This window comes from Xiphias gladius, chromosome 6 (genome assembly GCF_016859285.1).
Source record: "Xiphias gladius isolate SHS-SW01 ecotype Sanya breed wild chromosome 6, ASM1685928v1, whole genome shotgun sequence".
Classification (NCBI taxonomy): domain Eukaryota; kingdom Metazoa; phylum Chordata; class Actinopteri; order Istiophoriformes; family Xiphiidae; genus Xiphias; species Xiphias gladius.
This window is the reverse complement of record NC_053405.1, coordinates 18705004-18722211: the sequence shown is the minus strand read 5'-3', so window position 1 is coordinate 18722211 and position 17208 is coordinate 18705004. Positions and strand designations below refer to the sequence as shown.

The following is a 17208-nucleotide window of genomic DNA, read 5'->3' as shown; positions in this document are numbered from 1 at the left end:
TATGTTCAGAAGATTCAATTAATAAAAACAAGCCAAAAGCAAACCACTATTCTCCACTTCTTCTGCCTCTTTTGGCTATTTGATTTAAAAGATTGCACAACACTTGAAACATTTTAAACTGGCCGTGATTATGAAAAATATTAAAATGTTTTCTGGATCTTCATTGACAACTTTTGCAGATAAACATTTGTCGTCTGACTACAGTCTTATATCAGATTTCATTTTGCTAGTGTTACTTGCAGTGATCTGCATTCCCTTACATAATGGCATATTTGAGAAAAGAGAGGCCAAACCAAAAGTAAGACCAACCAAAATTACAGAAAGAAATAACAAAATTACACAATTTCTCTAAATGAACAATTTACTAATTTAATCCTAGCTGAACTAAAGGTACGTAAATTACTTGGTATATATATATTTTTTAAAACACAAAAAAACTTGCATAAACATTTGTCTTTCTGTTTCTCTTTCTAAAACCTCATTCAATTTGTTGACCACACCTCACTTGGGCTACAGTTAAAACATGAGCACGCCTCAAAACATTAACACCACAGAGTTAAATAACACAGAAACATTTTTTTGTAAGCATAAATACTTGGGTAAAAGTTTTGGGTAAAAGTCAAATTAATTAAAAACAGTCAACTGCCATCTCTTCAGCCACCCTGAAGCCACAGTGACATCATGATGACGCCTCTGTGTGAGAATGTGTTATCCAGCTTCAGGGAAAATCGCTTCCATCATAGATTATGGGTTTCTCCATGGTCAGATTGTAGAAGACTTTCTTGGAGATAAACCTGTAGGAAGAAGGCTTCTGATCAAAGGGAGTTCGATCTGATTAACTGAAACAGGAAGCTGAGGCAGGACTGAAACACACACACACACACGCACGCACGCACGCACGCACGCACGCACGCACGCACGCACGCACGCACGCACGCACGCACGCACGCACGCACGACCGACGCACGCACGCACGCACGCACGCACGCACGCACGCACGCACGCACGCACGCACGCACGCACGCACGCACGCACGCACGCACGCACGCACGCACGCACGCACGCACGCACGCACGCACGCACGCACGCACGCACGCACGCACGCACGCACGCACGCACGCACGCACGCACGCACGCACGCACGCACGCACGCACGCACGCACGCACGCACGCACGCACGCACGCACGCACGCACGCACGCACGCACGCACGCACGCACGCACGCACGCACGCACGCACGCACGCACGCACGCACGCACGCACGCACGCACGCACGCACGCACGCACGCACGCACGCACGCACGCACGCACGCACGCACGCACGCACGCACGCACGCACGCACGCACGCACGCACGCACGCACGCACGCACGCACGCACGCACGCACGCACGCACGCACGCACGCACGCACGCACGCACGCACGCACGCACGCACGCACGCACGCACGCACGCACGCACGCACGCACGCACGCACGCACGCACGCACGCACGCACGCACGCACGCACGCACGCACGCACGCACGCACGCACGCACGCACGCACGCACGCACGCACGCACGCACGCACGCACGCACGCACGCACGCACGCACGCACGCACGCACGCACGCACGCACGCACGCACGCACGCACGCACGCACGCACGCACGCACGCACGCACGCACGCACGCACGCACGCACGCACGCACGCACGCACGCACGCACGCACGCACGCACGCACGCACGCACGCACGCACGCACGCACGCACGCACGCACGCACGCACGCACGCACGCACGCACGCACGCACGCACGCACGCACGCACGCACGCACGCACGCACGCACGCACGCACGCACGCACGCACGCACGCACGCACGCACGCACGCACGCACGCACGCACGCACGCACGCACGCACGCACGCACGCACGCACGCACGCACGCACGCACGCACGCACGCACGCACGCACGCACGCACGCACGCACGCACGCACGCACGCACGCACGCACGCACGCACGCACGCACGCACGCACGCACGCACGCACGCACGCACGCACGCACGCACGCACGCACGCACGCACGCACGCACGCACGCACGCACGCACGCACGCACGCACGCACGCACGCACGCACGCACGCACGCACGCACGCACGCACGCACGCACGCACGCACGCACGCACGCACGCACGCACGCACGCACGCACGCACGCACGCACGCACGCACGCACGCACGCACGCACGCACGCACGCACGCACGCACGCACGCACGCACGCACGCACGCACGCACGCACGCACGCACGCACGCACGCACGCACGCACGCACGCACGCACGCACGCACGCACGCACGCACGCACGCACGCACGCACGCACGCACGCACGCACGCACGCACGCACGCACGCACGCACGCACGCACGCACGCACGCACGCACGCACGCACGCACGCACGCACGCACGCACGCACGCACGCACGCACGCACGCACGCACGCACGCACGCACGCACGCACGCACGCACGCACGCACGCACGCACGCACGCACGCACGCACGCACGCACGCACGCACGCACGCACGCACGCACGCACGCACGCACGCACGCACGCACGCACGCACGCACGCACGCACGCACGCACGCACGCACGCACGCACGCACGCACGCACGCACGCACGCACGCACGCACGCACGCACGCACGCACGCACGCACGCACGCACGCACGCACGCACGCACGCACGCACGCACGCACGCACGCACGCACGCACGCACGCACGCACGCACGCACGCACGCACGCACGCACGCACGCACGCACGCACGCACGCACGCACGCACGCACGCACGCACGCACGCACGCACGCACGCACGCACGCACGCACGCACGCACGCACGCACGCACGCACGCACGCACGCACGCACGCACGCACGCACGCACGCACGCACGCACGCACGCACGCACGCACGCACGCACGCACGCACGCACGCACGCACGCACGCACGCACGCACGCACGCACGCACGCACGCACGCACGCACGCACGCACGCACGCACGCACGCACGCACGCACGCACGCACGCACGCACGCACGCACGCACGCACGCACGCACGCACGCACGCACGCACGCACGCACGCACGCACGCACGCACGCACGCACGCACGCACGCACGCACGCACGCACGCACGCACGCACGCACGCACGCACGCACGCACGCCATCAAGTTAAAAAGGGTTGCCGGTGGTTCCTGGATCTTACAAAAGCATTGTTCTTTGTGCATAAAGATAAAAATACACAAAAATGAGCGCATTTACCTTTGACTGTTCCACCTGAGTGTCAGTGGATTCCCGATAAACCACACTAAAGGAGATGCTTTTGGGCTCAGAGGAAAACATCCAGCTGATGGTTGGCCCACAGTCACCCACAACCACGGTTATCGCACTGTAACAGCTGGACTTGATGAAGAGTTCCCTGGAACTGTCACCAAACTGGGAAATATCATCAATGCTGAGAGGAACAGCCATACTGTAATGACAACAAATCAATTTTAAGATGCGTTAAAGTGGCATCAACTCAACCAATAAGGGGCTGACTTAAAAAAGTTATACAGTTAAGAAATATATCAAAGTAATGACTCACGTGACCTCTCCGGATTTGAGAAGGTTGATCTCTGAATCCTGTACAGTGGGGACGTGCTCTTCAGGGTCATCAGGGGTCACATCTCCTGTGCCTCTGCAAAATCCAACACAAGACACATCTTATTCTCAATGTTTGAGACTCTTCAATGCTGTAGTGATATAATGACACCGAACAAAAATTGATTTTCTTCACCATCAGAGATCACTGCAGCATACAAAAGCAGAGTATTCTGGTGAAGCCAACACAGGTACAGTACATCTTTCAAAATGTTTCCCCGATACACTCCAGAGTCATGACTAAGCATTTAGGATGGATGAATTTTACCCACAGATTGCTGTTTTGCCCCATTTACTTAATTTCATGTACATTAACATTGACAGTGATGATTACCTTGATTTTCAGCACAAGATCATTCAGTCTTAACTCATCTTCATCACTGTTATCACTGAGCTACATCTTTGTAAATTCTACATCTTTGCTGCATAAACACTAGGTTGAAAGTTACAATTTAGGAAACCTGATTTTCACAAATTAAGTACTTCTGCACATGAACATAGTGTGGCTCTTCTCAATTCTGTTTTTCACTTACCAATGGAAACAATACAACTTCCCTAATTGCTACTTGCCACCTGGAGGGGGCAGAGACATGTGTGCAGGACCCTCTCAAGCTTCTATGTTTGAACACTGTTGAGATGCACTGTGACCAGGAAATATCAGGGAGCATTGAAACAAAGAAAACAAACAACTCAAATTGCACCTACTCCAGAACTTCTGCATCCACACAGAATGCAGTGTGCTGAAGCTGTATTTATTGCCTTCTTTAAAAGCAGCATTGGGACATTCACGGCAGTTATGAGATAGCTAGAGAACGGGCAACGATGAGTGTCACTGGTGGTTTCGTTTACATCACTTACCCTTTTGATTTCCCCTGACCGGCTGATATTAACTTTCAAACTCAAGGAATTGAGGTGAAAACAACGTGACAACACAAAAGAAAACCTAATTGTTTGGCTGCTTTATGAGCAGCGCAATGTTTGAAACATTTATGCACTGCTCATGACACCATAGCATTTTTTTGTAATTTTAATCATCCAGTACTATATACAGTGTGTATGATTTCACTTTTGACTTGGGACATCCTCTGATTAACCAACATTACACTAGTACAGCTGATGACTAGTCTATGTAGTTGTCACTTTTCTTAGAGCAAACACTGGACCACAAAGGTCTAATGTCAAAGCTCAACACTAAGCTGCTGTGGCATGAACACATGTGCTGTTTTCTTTCTTCTTGACTTTTCTGGCTGAGCTTCACCTGAGGAGTCTGACCAGAGTTTGGAGTCACATACTGGCTCAGAAACTGACCAGCTGAACCAGGTCTCATCCCCATCCCTCCGCTCTTTCCCCAGATGTACTTTACACTCACATTTCCAGTGCTCCTGGAGGCCGTTGGTCTTGTTCTCCCTCCAGTGAGCCTCCTGTGGTCAGGGAGGTGGTGTCACTGTCGTAGACGCCATTCACTTCCTCTTCTGTGATGATGTCGAAAGCTCCATCATCAGATCTATTGCTGGGGTCAGAAACTGGGAGGAATCGATAGGTTTAACAGACAACATGACTGAAACACGGTACAGAAAACAACCACCACCAAATTTTTCTTATGTAACATTGTTTCATAAAAATTATTTTATTTCAAAAAATCTTTTTTGAAATTCATGTATGAGACTAAGCCACTACAAAAATAAATCTAACATTATGCAGCTTTCCTTTCTTTACAATAAAAACAAGACAGTTTCCTCTCTCTGGAAAGTCACCGTATTCTCGTTTTCTTGAATAAAACTTCTTTAGCTAAAGTTTCTGTCCTTGTTCCTCAATTTGACAAAGTCGATCTTTCCACTTCTGCTACCCAGTTAACATACAGTAAAAAAAGACTGAGCCCAAGAGAACTACAGCGATACACTTTTGAGCCCAGTGTTCTGTGTCAAGTTAGCGTGTAGTAATCAGTTATGTGCTGTTCTTTCCAGTGGGACTCTCACCTGTTACCCTGGGGGTTGGTTTGTACGGGGGTCGTTCAGGAGGTGGTTGAGGGCCTACTCCAGGTGGAGGAGGGGGCAGGGTATCTGAAGGACTCAGCTCTGCCTCTGTGAACCTCTCTACCACCTCACTGTGCTGGGTGTAACATTCGCTGCAGCAGCGCTCCTTCTTCCCACTGTTCTTGGTCATCACAAAGTTGTTGCTGCAGTAGTAGCAGAAGATGCGACCACAAAGCCTAGAAAAAATAATGGTCATATTAGACCTGTCATTTATTTTCGAAAAACATATTCTTGGTGTCTTGCATGTTGGGGAAGTGCACAAGTGATGCTGTATGTGGTCTGAAAATCAAAACAGGGTAGGTATGGATAACACAGTGAGTACAGTGGGCCCCAGTCAATGCCAACTGAAACCCCACCTGCAGTGATGTCTGCGCAGCCACCATGTGAACTGGCCCTGGCAGCCGAGGCAGTGAGTGGCCTCTTTATCCACCAACCACCAGCGCTCCTCTGATCGCAGTTTCTGCTCAAACTCCAGAGCGTCCGACTTCTGCCACAGAGCATCTTTGTCCCTGATGTAATGCACAAAAAAAGACAAATCCATGGAAGTTTAGTGTCATTTGCCGCCTTTTAACAAATCGTGACCTCAGTTTTGATTTTTTTTTCTCACTTGGATGAATTCAACTAAATTTCTATCAATAATTGTGTTCTACTGGATGTTAAAACATTTAATGCTCAATATTTTGCAGCTGCTTTGGAGGCAGATGGAAGCTGGCTTTACTGTAGATAAACTGCACCAACCTTGTGATGTTAGCTGTAGTTAATATGGTATGTTTCCCACTTCAGGATCTTTGAAGACTGAACAAATTTAGCCTGTCGCTGTAATTGTACTGGACTGTAGTTTTAAACTAATATATATCGTATATACTCTACACCCTGTTGTTCGGAAGTAGCCTCATTTCCCCAAATGATGGGGAGAAAAAACACTGAAGGCACGCATAATACAAGAATACAAAAGAATGAAATAATGTGGGCACCTCCCAAAGGAGTCGACTGAATTAATAACATAGTGTTTCATCCCTTAAAGAGTATGAAAACTTTGTAAGCTGGGGAGGAAAGATTGCTTGCTAGATCCAGTGAAGAATGATGCATAAAAAGATGTCCTTCTCTTCTGTAGTGTCTCTGTACCACTCATGTTGGACTTTCAGCGTTATTTTTCCGCACTCTTTTCTGTCAAAGTCTTTCTTTCAGACCTGTTCTCAATAAACCATCTCAGCATTCAAAGAAGCCTTTTCCCCCCATCCTGCTCCTCACACCTAATTTCATTTCAATCATTGTCAAGTATAACAACATCAGAGAACCGCTCTTAAAGGAAAAACGAGTTCAAAATACACACTCCCCAGCAGGACTAACAAAGTGCAAAACACAACAAACATAACAAGGTGTTAGACATACAAAGAGAAAATGAACTTTAATGAACTTTAATCCTGTTCTTCATTAAGAATCTCTCCACCCGTTGCACTGACAGCCTCGACATGGCTGAGATCTGTAACAGAGACAGGTCATACCGGATCAGCTCGATGAGCCGCTCTTCAAGGTTGGTCTTGGTTCTGTTGAGGTCATCTATCTCTGCAGTCATCTTCAGGTACTGGCTTTGCTTGTCAGCATCCATTGTGTTGAGTTTCTGCTTCAAGTCCTCGCACACCTTTCGCACAGCCAAGTGCGCTTCTTCAGCACTGAAGACGGTACAAAATTAGTCAGTATCTCTTTTTTTTTTGATTATAAGATGAAATTCACAGGTATCAGTGGTCATGAACGCACCTGCTTACTGCGTTTCTCAGTTGCTGAATCTCGTTCTCACTCTCACGAATGGTTGCTTCTGTCTTTGTGATGTGAGCATCTTTCTCACCAGCTAGCTGCAAGTACTGCTCATTCACAGCCTTCAGTTAAGATTATCAGGACACAGGTAAAAATATCCGTCAGTACCAACATTTTTGACACTTGATTTGACAATGAAATGTAAATCCCTACAATTAAATCTAAAAAAAAACACCACCATTGATGCGATTAGGACCAGTACAGCGCAGTGATTGAGCATATGTTCTACCCCCAGCAATCACAGACAGCTGCTCAAGCAATCAAGGGCCCTGTTCATACCTAGCATTAACATGCTTCTTGGGTTATCCGATCATAGGTGGACAGCTCTGAGTACGTCACTTCACACCTGGCATTAGAATGCATCTCGGGTGACCACTTGTGATCGGATCAAATCTCCCTGCTCTATATGCAAATAAACACATGCATCAATTCCGTTTGCAAAGACCAAATGAGGTGTTGCTTCTAACCAGCAGGAGGCAGCAATGCATTTCCCGTGCCTAGTCTGCTGGAAATTAAAAAAGATGAAGAAGAAATCAAAAACAATACAGACTGGGTCTATTCCTTGGTCTGTTCCAGACCAACCACATCACCCATAATTTTTGACGTACTCGTAATATATCTCTAATGGCTTTTCGAAACGTTCAGACGTCATGGACCAAGCCAGCTTACGTGATTTGTACGACTTGTATTTGTTTGTGAATAAACACGTACATCCACTCACAGAGAGGACGTCAGTTGACTGACGTCACACTGCGTACACACTGCTAAAAGAATGTGGCCATATGGAGCTCAGACCCCCTCAGAATGTGGTCTGAGCGATCGGATCGCAATGCTTCCTCAATGCATCTCAGGTGCATTCACACCTCTACTTAGAGCTGTCCACTTGTGATCGGATCACCCAAGACGCATGTTAATGCCAGGTACGAACAGGGCCAAGAAGATGTCTCATATAATCATCTATTATTAATGAGTTTTTAGACAAATACTCAGCAGGTTATTATGTCCCATGTAATGTGTATTTTTCTTTTTCCTGCTCCTGCAAATCCACTGATGACAAAGGTGTCTGTTTTAGGCTACAGTTACAATCTTGCACTATTGATCGCTATCTATCTACAGTCTTCCCTTAATTATATATGGTTTTCTATAGACTTGAAAAAGTGAGTACCTCACAGATTTTTTTTTTCTGATGGCAATGTATGTGTATATACCAGTATTTCTCTGTAAAGGCAACCCTCCAGAGATTACTGAACACATTCTACCACCACCATGTATCTCCTTATTATGTAACCATGAATTATTTGATACTTGAGAGACACACACCCCTAGTTCTGACACTTTGGCCTGCAAGCTGGATACATTCTTCAGCTCCTCCTGAAGCTGGGCTTTCACCTTGTCCAGCTGTTCATTCACACTCTGAAATGTGACAGTAACACAAGAGAATGGAAAGAAGAAAAAGAGTCAACCATAAGTGTCTATATCATATTTCATGGCAATCCATCCAGTAGTTGTTGAGATATATCAGTTTGAACTAAAGTGGTGGACCAACCCATGAACCGAAATTGCCATTGCTGGAGCTATGCTGCTAGCATTGCTAACAATGCTATCAATCAACCATAAGTGTCTATATCATATTTCATGGCAGTCCATCCAGTAGTTGTTGAGATATATCAGTTTGAACTAAAGTGGTGGACCAACCCATGAACCGAAATTGCCATTGCTGGAGCTACGCTGCTAGCATTGCTAACAAGGCTAGGTCAAAACCTAGTATATGGCTGGAGCATGTTTGGTCAATATGCGAAATTATGGGCAATTACTAAAAGGGATAGTCATTGGTAGTGACTATAATGTGAATTCCTAAGTATTAAATGATCATTGAATTTTCTGTAGTGGTCTTAGTAATATTTGTTGTTAAAGTTTACTGAAGCAGCACATCACATGACATGGTTAATCTTCGATTAAGTTAAAAAAAAAAATGTATAAGTGCACTTGCAAGAACAATACTTTACACTGCCATCTTGAGATGTTTGATTTTTATTTTTAATTATAATTATAAATATAAATTTTTTTTTTGATTCCCCCTCTCCCCCCCCTCTTTTTTTTTTTTTTTTTTTTTTATGTCTCTTGTTTTTCTAAGAGTCACTCTCTATCGAGTGTTTTGTTAGAATGATTTTTATTTGGGGTGTTTTAACTGCGTGATCTCCCACCTGACTCTCAGTGCATGGAAAAGAGCAATCACGAGAGGAATCCACATGTAGGCCCCATGCGGACGTAGTTGAAAACTGTTGTGGATCCATTATAAATGCCCCCTGATGACGTAGTAGTAAATGTTCACACCAATTCATTTTGAAAGAGCAACAGCCCATGGGAAAAGTCCAACACTCGGCTAACTTTGTCACAAACTCAACTCTATCACTTGCTCAGTCACTCAGTCACTCACTCGCTCACTCACTCTGTAACGGACATCCGGGGATGTAGCACTGGACCGTGGCCAGTCTAGCCAAAAAGGTAACTGATTTGGATATTTTGACACAATAAACTAAAAACTGTATTGCCAAAAGTCAAATAGCGCAAAAATTATTAGAAATGAGTGTAATACAAGGCATAATTTACAGTTTCTGACTGCCTCACCTTCATCTGGGTCTGATGATTCATGCTGTCTGAGCTCATCTGGAACTTGACGGCATCCATCTCCTCTCGGCTGGAGTCCTTGATGCTCTGCACTTGGTTCTTTGCCCTTTCCAGCTGCTCCTGGAGCTCCACGATAGTCCCTGGAATTGTCTCCCTCTGCGTCAGCTCCTCCCTTAGTCCATTCGCCTCCAATCGTAGTTCTTTCATGCACTTTTCTAGTCGCTCCACCTCTTTCTCCAGCTCTTCAATCCTGGCAGCGTCGCCTGCCCAGTGCTCTCTGGCCTCGTCTTTTTCTGCACTTAGCTTACAGATGCTCATCCCCAGCTCTGCCATCTCTGTGTTTGCCCTGTGCAGACCCTCACGTGTCTCGCTGTTCTCTAGGACCAGCCTGCCATTTTCTGCCTTGAGGGTGGACAGCTCTTCTCGGACAGCAGCTGCAGAGATAGCCTGCTCAGCATGGGCAGCTACTTCTCTGTCACGCTGATCAATCAGCGCCTCTTCTTTCTTTTTGCACTCCATAAGCTCTGTTATATGCTTCTGATTCAGTGCCTCTGTCTGAGCTTTGAGCTGTTCGGTCAGAGTCCTGAGCTCATCTCTTTGGGCTTCTGTCACCTCCAGCTGTGCTTGAGATTTAAGCTTTTCCTCCTCAGACCTCTGTACCTTTACCCTGAGGTCCAGGATCTCTGTCTGGAGCCTGGAGACTTCTTTCATGCTCACCTCCAACTGGCCCTCAATCACAGTCAGTTTGCTTGACACTTCCTGGTGTTCCTTTGCTTGGACAGTGCTCCTCTCCAGCTGAGATTTCTCCATCGCCTGCTTCTCAGAGGTCACCCTTTCGATCACTTCCGTCTGTCTAGCACAGGTTGCTTCTGCATCAGCCTTGGCAATCTCAAGCTCCTTCTCCCTGGTCTCCAGAGCTTTTAACCTGGACTGGAGCTCAACAAGGTTCCTCTCTTTACTCTCTAGCTGGGTCTCTTTGGTTTGGAGCTGTTCTTGAAGACTGGCTTCATTCTTGCGTGAAGCTCCTAAATTCTTCTCCAATTCTCCGATCTGCCCGTGAACACTCTTCAGGTCTGCTTGCATGCGGCTAAGAGCTGCTTTCACAGTGTCCTGCTCCTCTCTCAGACTCTGGTTCTCCTGCTCAAGGCGCTTTGATGTGGTCTCTGAGAGCTTTGCGGCCATGGTGGCTCGTTGCAGACTCTCATCCAACTTGCGGTTCTCCTCGCGCAATTTCTTCTCTTTTTCATCCACTGTCACCTTGGTATCATCCAGCTGGCCTCGAAGCTGTTTTTCAGAAGCCCTTAGAGCTGCTACTTCAGCTTCAAGCACTGCTCTGTTGTCTGCCATCTCCTTCTTCAACTCCTCATTTCTCTTCACTGTGGTCAGCAGTTTCTCATTCAGTTCCATTAAATTGGCGCACTGTGTCTTGTAGTCATCTATCTTTGTGGTCTGTTCTTTGATGTTACCCTCCAACTCAGCAAGGCTTGTTATTAGTTTCTCTCTTTCTGTGTTCAGGCTTTGGTTCTTGGCTTCTAGCTGTTGTAGTGTCTCATTGGTGGAGGTTAGCTCTGCCTCTTTGTTTTTGACCTGCTCTTTAAGAGCAGTGACTTCTGCTTCTAAAGTCTCTTTTAAGCCGCCAACATTCTTCTGCATTTCATCTTTATCTTCTTGTGCCATCCTCTTCACCACCTCCACCTCTTTCTCTTTCTCCTCGAGAGATCTTTGGAGGTCCTGCAGCTGCCTTTGTAGGTTGCTCGCCTCCTTCTCTCTCAATGTTAAGGCCCCCTGCAGCTTGTCAAGGGCACTAAACTGTTCATCCACTTTCATCTCCAACTTGGCCCTCTCCTCAGATGCAGATGTAACTATTGCTACGAGTTTTGTTTGACCATCCTTTGCAGCTGCCTCCTTGACTCTCAGCTCTTCCTCTAGCCTTTCTGCCTGCCTCTTCTTCTCCTCTACCTCTGCAACAGCTTCCATCTTCCCCTTTTCTGCCTCTTTCAATCTGTCCAGCAACTCGTGTATCTTTTGTGCTGAATCAAAGTAGCTGGATGCCTGCTGGCCCTTCTCATTCAGGACCTCGTCCAACTTGGCGATGAGCTCCATGTTCTTCCCCTCAGCAGCTGCCAACTTTTCCTGGAGCAGGCATTGATCAGCCTCCATGGCTTTCTCCCTAATCCTGAGTGCTTCCACCTCTCTGGACAGGGCATCCTCTCTCCCTTGCAGAGCCTTGAGTTCCCCCTGCAGGCCCCGTTGCTCCTCTTGGGCAGCAAGCGACACATCCAGCTGCCTCTGGAGTTCCATGACTACTCCCCTGAGCTCAGCAGCCTCCTCGCCCAGCTGCTGCACCTTATTGAGGAGTTCCCGCTGCTTCAGCTCTGACTGGTCCAGCTCTACACGAAGTTCTTCAACTGTACCGACATCTTCGGTGCAGACAGGCAGGGACTCATTCAGGTCATTCAGCAGACCCTGGCCATAGTCGGGGCTAGAGGGGAACTCAGGGGCTTGCTAGATGGTTGTAAGAGAAAACCAGAGGAGAAAGGAAGAACTGTTGAATATCCTTATAATTTTAAAATTATGATCAAATGACAGGATGCTATTACAGACATAGGTCAGGTACCTGGGAGTAGGTGCTGGCCAGACTGTTAATGCTGGAACTGCGACTGGGTGGTTTCCACATATGGCCAGGTGAGTTTGCACTTCCCAGCGTCCTCCTGTTGATTAGAAAAGAAATTTTAATACTGTAAACATTAGTAAATATCACACATCCTGACTAAACTCCAAAGCTGGTGCAAAGTAAAGGTTATATTTGGACACATTTGTTTCTCTAACCATTTCTTAATGCTAATTTAGATTATCTGAAAGATTAACTTTCATAGTTCTTATATGTTCTACGTGTTGTTATCAAGATTTGTTGTGCTTTTTACCTTGCAAAAGTGGGCCAGGAGGCATCAAGATCATGTCCTCTGGAAGCCACATCGAACTGGACCTCATTGAGTTCATACAGGTGATTGATGATGTCAACACTAAGATGGGGCTTCAGGAAGGGGCTTCTTGCATAGTACCAGTCACTGCAGCAAAGGAGAAAAAGGAGAGGTCAGATTAATACATAGTGGAACGACAAGAAGCAATTATCATGGCCAAAAAAGGATGTTTTGTCTCATATTTTGATCCTTAACACTCATAACAAAATGCACACCTCAACCAGGAAATTAGGAAATTACTCAAAAACATTTAAATGGTCTATAGCACCAAATAACAGTGATATTCCTCTTTAAGATTAAGATTCTTCTTTGTATTTTCTCCATTTGGTACAATGTGTATCTATAGCACTCGACTCACCCGTTTTGACTTAAATCGTTGAAAACAGTCATTTGATACTTCTTAATAATTAAACTGCTCTTTATCTTCTACTACGACTGACCACTGTTTCCACTAAAGCAGCAGGCCCATTTCACAGAAAGGGAAATGGAAGTGTGTCACAGTCTCTATCAAATTTTCACATACCCTGTGATCCGAAAACAAATATCTATAAAATTCTTCATATATAAATTAAAAAAAAAAAAAAAAACACGACAAGGGGACTTCATTAGTCTCTGATAGTTTTACCTGGTGACTCTCTGGTTCATCAGGCATTGCTGCAGTGTGTCAGCCAGCCGCTGATGTACGAGGGAGTAGCGAATGAATGCTCGTCCCTTCCCCAGAGATGTCTTCAGCTATCAAAGCAAAAGAAGACCTTGTTTTACACAGTGCTTTCAAACAGTGTTTACCTCATACTCACACTCCAGAGATATTCCACACGTCAAAAACAACAAACTAAATAGCAATTAATTATTTCATTATTTAATACTCAATTTGTCAAAAAAAATTTATATATTTAATCTCAACTACCACATAACTGTTCATAAAGTGATGCTATATCATGCTATGAGGGTTAATCTGATATTATTAATGATCAGTATATAATCAGTGCTCATTAGAGGTATCACAGTAAACAACAATAACAAAAAAAAAATCTTTATACTTCAGCGATGGATTTGACAAAGCGGATCCCATCGTTGGCCCCTTTGATTTTAGCCAGGCAGTCATTGAAGTAATCCCAATAGTCCTTCTTTGTACCAAGAAATGTGGTCTTCTCCTTTTGGTCAAACTGAAAGATAGAGTTGGAAGGAAAAACTGTTACATGTGGATTATTTTTGGAGGCATGTGTTTCTTTTTAGCGATTCAATGTAAATAAAAAGAAGAGTTCTTCTCCAAACAACAATCCACTTTATAACTAATAATCTGAATTCTTCATTTAATGGAGCTTTATGAGTTTACGTCTGTCAAAAATTGTAGTAATCCAATACAAAACTGATCATGAAAGGTTCTGTGTTTTGTTAACATTTATCTGCTTTATATTTATAACAAGTAGTATCTCATTTCAAACCAAACTACTTTTTCACATCTTCAGTGAATAACTGGGATACATACTTGTAGCAGGTACTCCAGCTTGTAGGAGAACTTGTGCAGGTTGGTACTGTCATCTGTGATTGGCTCCCCACTTTCCCTGTACTCCTTTGCAAGTTCTGCAACAGCCTCTGAAATTCACAGGTACAAATACAGATACGAGTTCAAGGATTAATAAATATTTCTTCAATAACAAGTAACACCAACATTAAGCTGGGAAAACATATTTAAAAGATACTTGCTTTATAGATAAATATATTACATAAAAAATGTATTTTAACAGCTAGGGTTCATGCAGACAACACACTAATGCTGTTATCAGGGAAACAAGAAGTAGGAAAGGAAACCCCCCAAAAAAAATCAAGAAAACTGATATTTTTCTTAGAAAGGTCCCTTGGCAAAAGAACTGAGAATGCAAGAATAGAAATGCAAAAATTCTGTGTTTTAACTTCTTGGTGCATTTCCAGTTACAAACGCACAGACTTCCCTGTTTGCCTAAATATCAAACCCTTTTCTATTTTTTTGTCGTGCCACCCTCCTCTAGCACAATCAGGTTGTACATTAAAAACTTGCCTCGTATCCATCGTAAAAACTGGAAGGACACCCGTGATGGGTGCACCCTCAACACGCACCCTCTGTCTCGCTGCATGCTGACAGAGGCTTCCACCACGCCCTTACTACACAAACATGAGTTCAGATGTATGTTTTCCCAAATTATTTGATGACCAGTAGAGGTCAGATAGTTCCAGGCTTAAAGATTTTACTCAGACCCGACACCGAGACTGAGGTCATGACATCACGGCGAACCTCTCTGACTCTTCTTTCTCTTCTCTTCAGTTACACCATGTCAGCCAACAACTGCCTGCTGCCAGTCTATACACACACAAACACACACACGAACAGGCACACACTGATAAAGCTGGCGTACCATGCAGATCTCGGATAATCCTCTGGAGTTGGCTCTCCCCAACAGTAGCCCCAGTAGCCATGGCCCCACCACACTCTCCCTGGCAACCAGGGGTCACAGGGTCACATCCAGTCTGCTGAATCAGAGAATCAGAATCAGTCAGGAACAAAAGACTGACATGAATAGTCCAACATACTCTCTCATGCATGGGCAAACTTGTACACACAATTCTGCTAAACATTATTGAAAGTTTTTTCCACAGCTCTCATGATGGGTAAATTGACCAATTCTGTGCAAAAAGATCAGCTCTTAGGCCTGAAAGCCAGTTACATACAATGGTCTTCCCACATATCCAATTATAATCTTTATAACCTGTATATGTAATAATGTCACTCTCCTGACTACCATCTCCTATTCAGCTGTGATCTTTTAGTCCTATCTGTCAAATGATGCACCTTTGTTTTTGTGACATTCATGCAGTGGATTACTGGTTTGTAGCTGACATGTTCAGAATCTCCTCTACAAAACAAATCCCACCTGCGAGAAGCTGTTAATGTTCAGTAGTTTTTAAGACTGTTGCGGGAGATGCGGCTTCAGCCATGCTCATAAAATACCACAAATTATGGCTGCGCAGATTGCCATGGAGTTGAGTCAGCTCCTCTCAGACAGACTATGACATTCACGGGGGTAGTGTTTACAGCAGATATTACTGGATATTGGATATTTTGTAGGTGTTAATCTTACCCCCTGCAACCTCCTGTTTATGTGGAGGTAAACAAAGCATTTCATAAGTATATGGCATCTAAATATAACGTTGTACAAAGTGGTTATACCGTGACAATGCAAACACCTTGGATTTTAATACACGAGCTTTCACACCACAGTTTAAGTTAAATCTCACTTTGCGATTTGTTTGACGTTAGACTCTTTTAACAGCTAACTAACTAGTCTGTTAACTAGTGAGTTATGAAAACATCAATAACAGTTTTACAACATTGACTATCGGCTATTAAAGTGCTAATATTACTTTTCTTACATCGATGTACGACAAGCAGAACACTTATCTGTCAGTTTAAGCTTTTACAGACGACCTTTGTGCCTTTTTAGCTTTCTCAGTAATAATTTAGTTTGACACAGTTCACTTGACAGACGTTTTGAAAACAATCGTGACATTAGCAGGACCCGATAGCTTAGATAACGTTATAGGTTTCCAGATATTTGGTGGTGAAAAAAAAATAAGAAAAGAATAATAACTTTGACATACTTTTAGAGATATGACTCATGACCATAACAACCCAGGTCGTTTCTTTGTGCATACAAACAGTTGAAACACTCGTGATTGACATTGTGCTATCCACTGACAGAGCGACATGTAGCCCTCGGACCAATGGCTATGAGGTTGGTAGGCGGGATCCAGAAACTGGATAGTTTGGTTGCCGTAGCAGAGTAAACAGACGTGTCATGTGATCAATGACATGCGTAAATGCGTGACCCACTTTGCTGTGTTTTCACTTTTGCTGAAATCTGGAGTCCACATTTGAAAAGCCTGTGTTAGAAAGTGGGGGTCTGGAGTTTCAAAGACGTGGGCATTAACCAGGCAGAGAGGGTATCATGAAAAAATGTTATTGGTTGCCGTATGGGACATGTAGGATCCGTAGCTTCTGGAGCTTGACCCATACTAGGGACTAAAATTCAGAGCATTTCTGCCTCTGGTGC

The 17208-nt window shown here is 46.2% G+C and overlaps 1 protein-coding gene across 1 annotated transcript; it reads right to left on the bottom strand.

Moving 5' to 3' along the window:
- Positions 1 to 718: 718 nt before the first annotated feature.
- On the bottom strand, positions 719 to 16811 carry fyco1a (FYVE and coiled-coil domain autophagy adaptor 1a). The gene is made up of 17 exons (XM_040128584.1): positions 16757 to 16811; positions 15514 to 15628; positions 14610 to 14716; positions 14161 to 14286; positions 13746 to 13852; positions 13064 to 13207; positions 12757 to 12850; positions 10140 to 12644; positions 8832 to 8924; positions 7455 to 7573; positions 7202 to 7369; positions 6053 to 6205; positions 5640 to 5872; positions 5033 to 5186; positions 3608 to 3700; positions 3283 to 3493; positions 719 to 811 (listed from the first exon to the last, which is right to left on the bottom strand). Exons 2-17 carry the CDS (start codon positions 15572 to 15574, stop codon positions 719 to 721), a joined length of 4461 nt encoding a protein of 1486 aa, XP_039984518.1. The 5' UTR covers positions 15575 to 15628; positions 16757 to 16811.
- Positions 16812 to 17208: the final 397 nt, after the last annotated feature.

Excerpts from the sequence above, each read along its gene's own strand:
- fyco1a (XM_040128584.1), bottom strand. The coding sequence starts at position 15,574 with ATGGCTACTGGGGCTACTGTTGGGGAGAGCCAACTCCAGAGGATTATC. Across the intron at positions 13,853-14,160 it reads TTGTCAAATCCATCGCTGAA|CTGAAGACATCTCTGGGGAA; the intron begins GTATAAAGATTT and ends TTGCTTTGATAG. Across the intron at positions 7,370-7,454 it reads CTGAGAAACGCAGTAAGCAG|TGCTGAAGAAGCGCACTTGG; the intron begins GTGCGTTCATGA and ends TACCGTCTTCAG.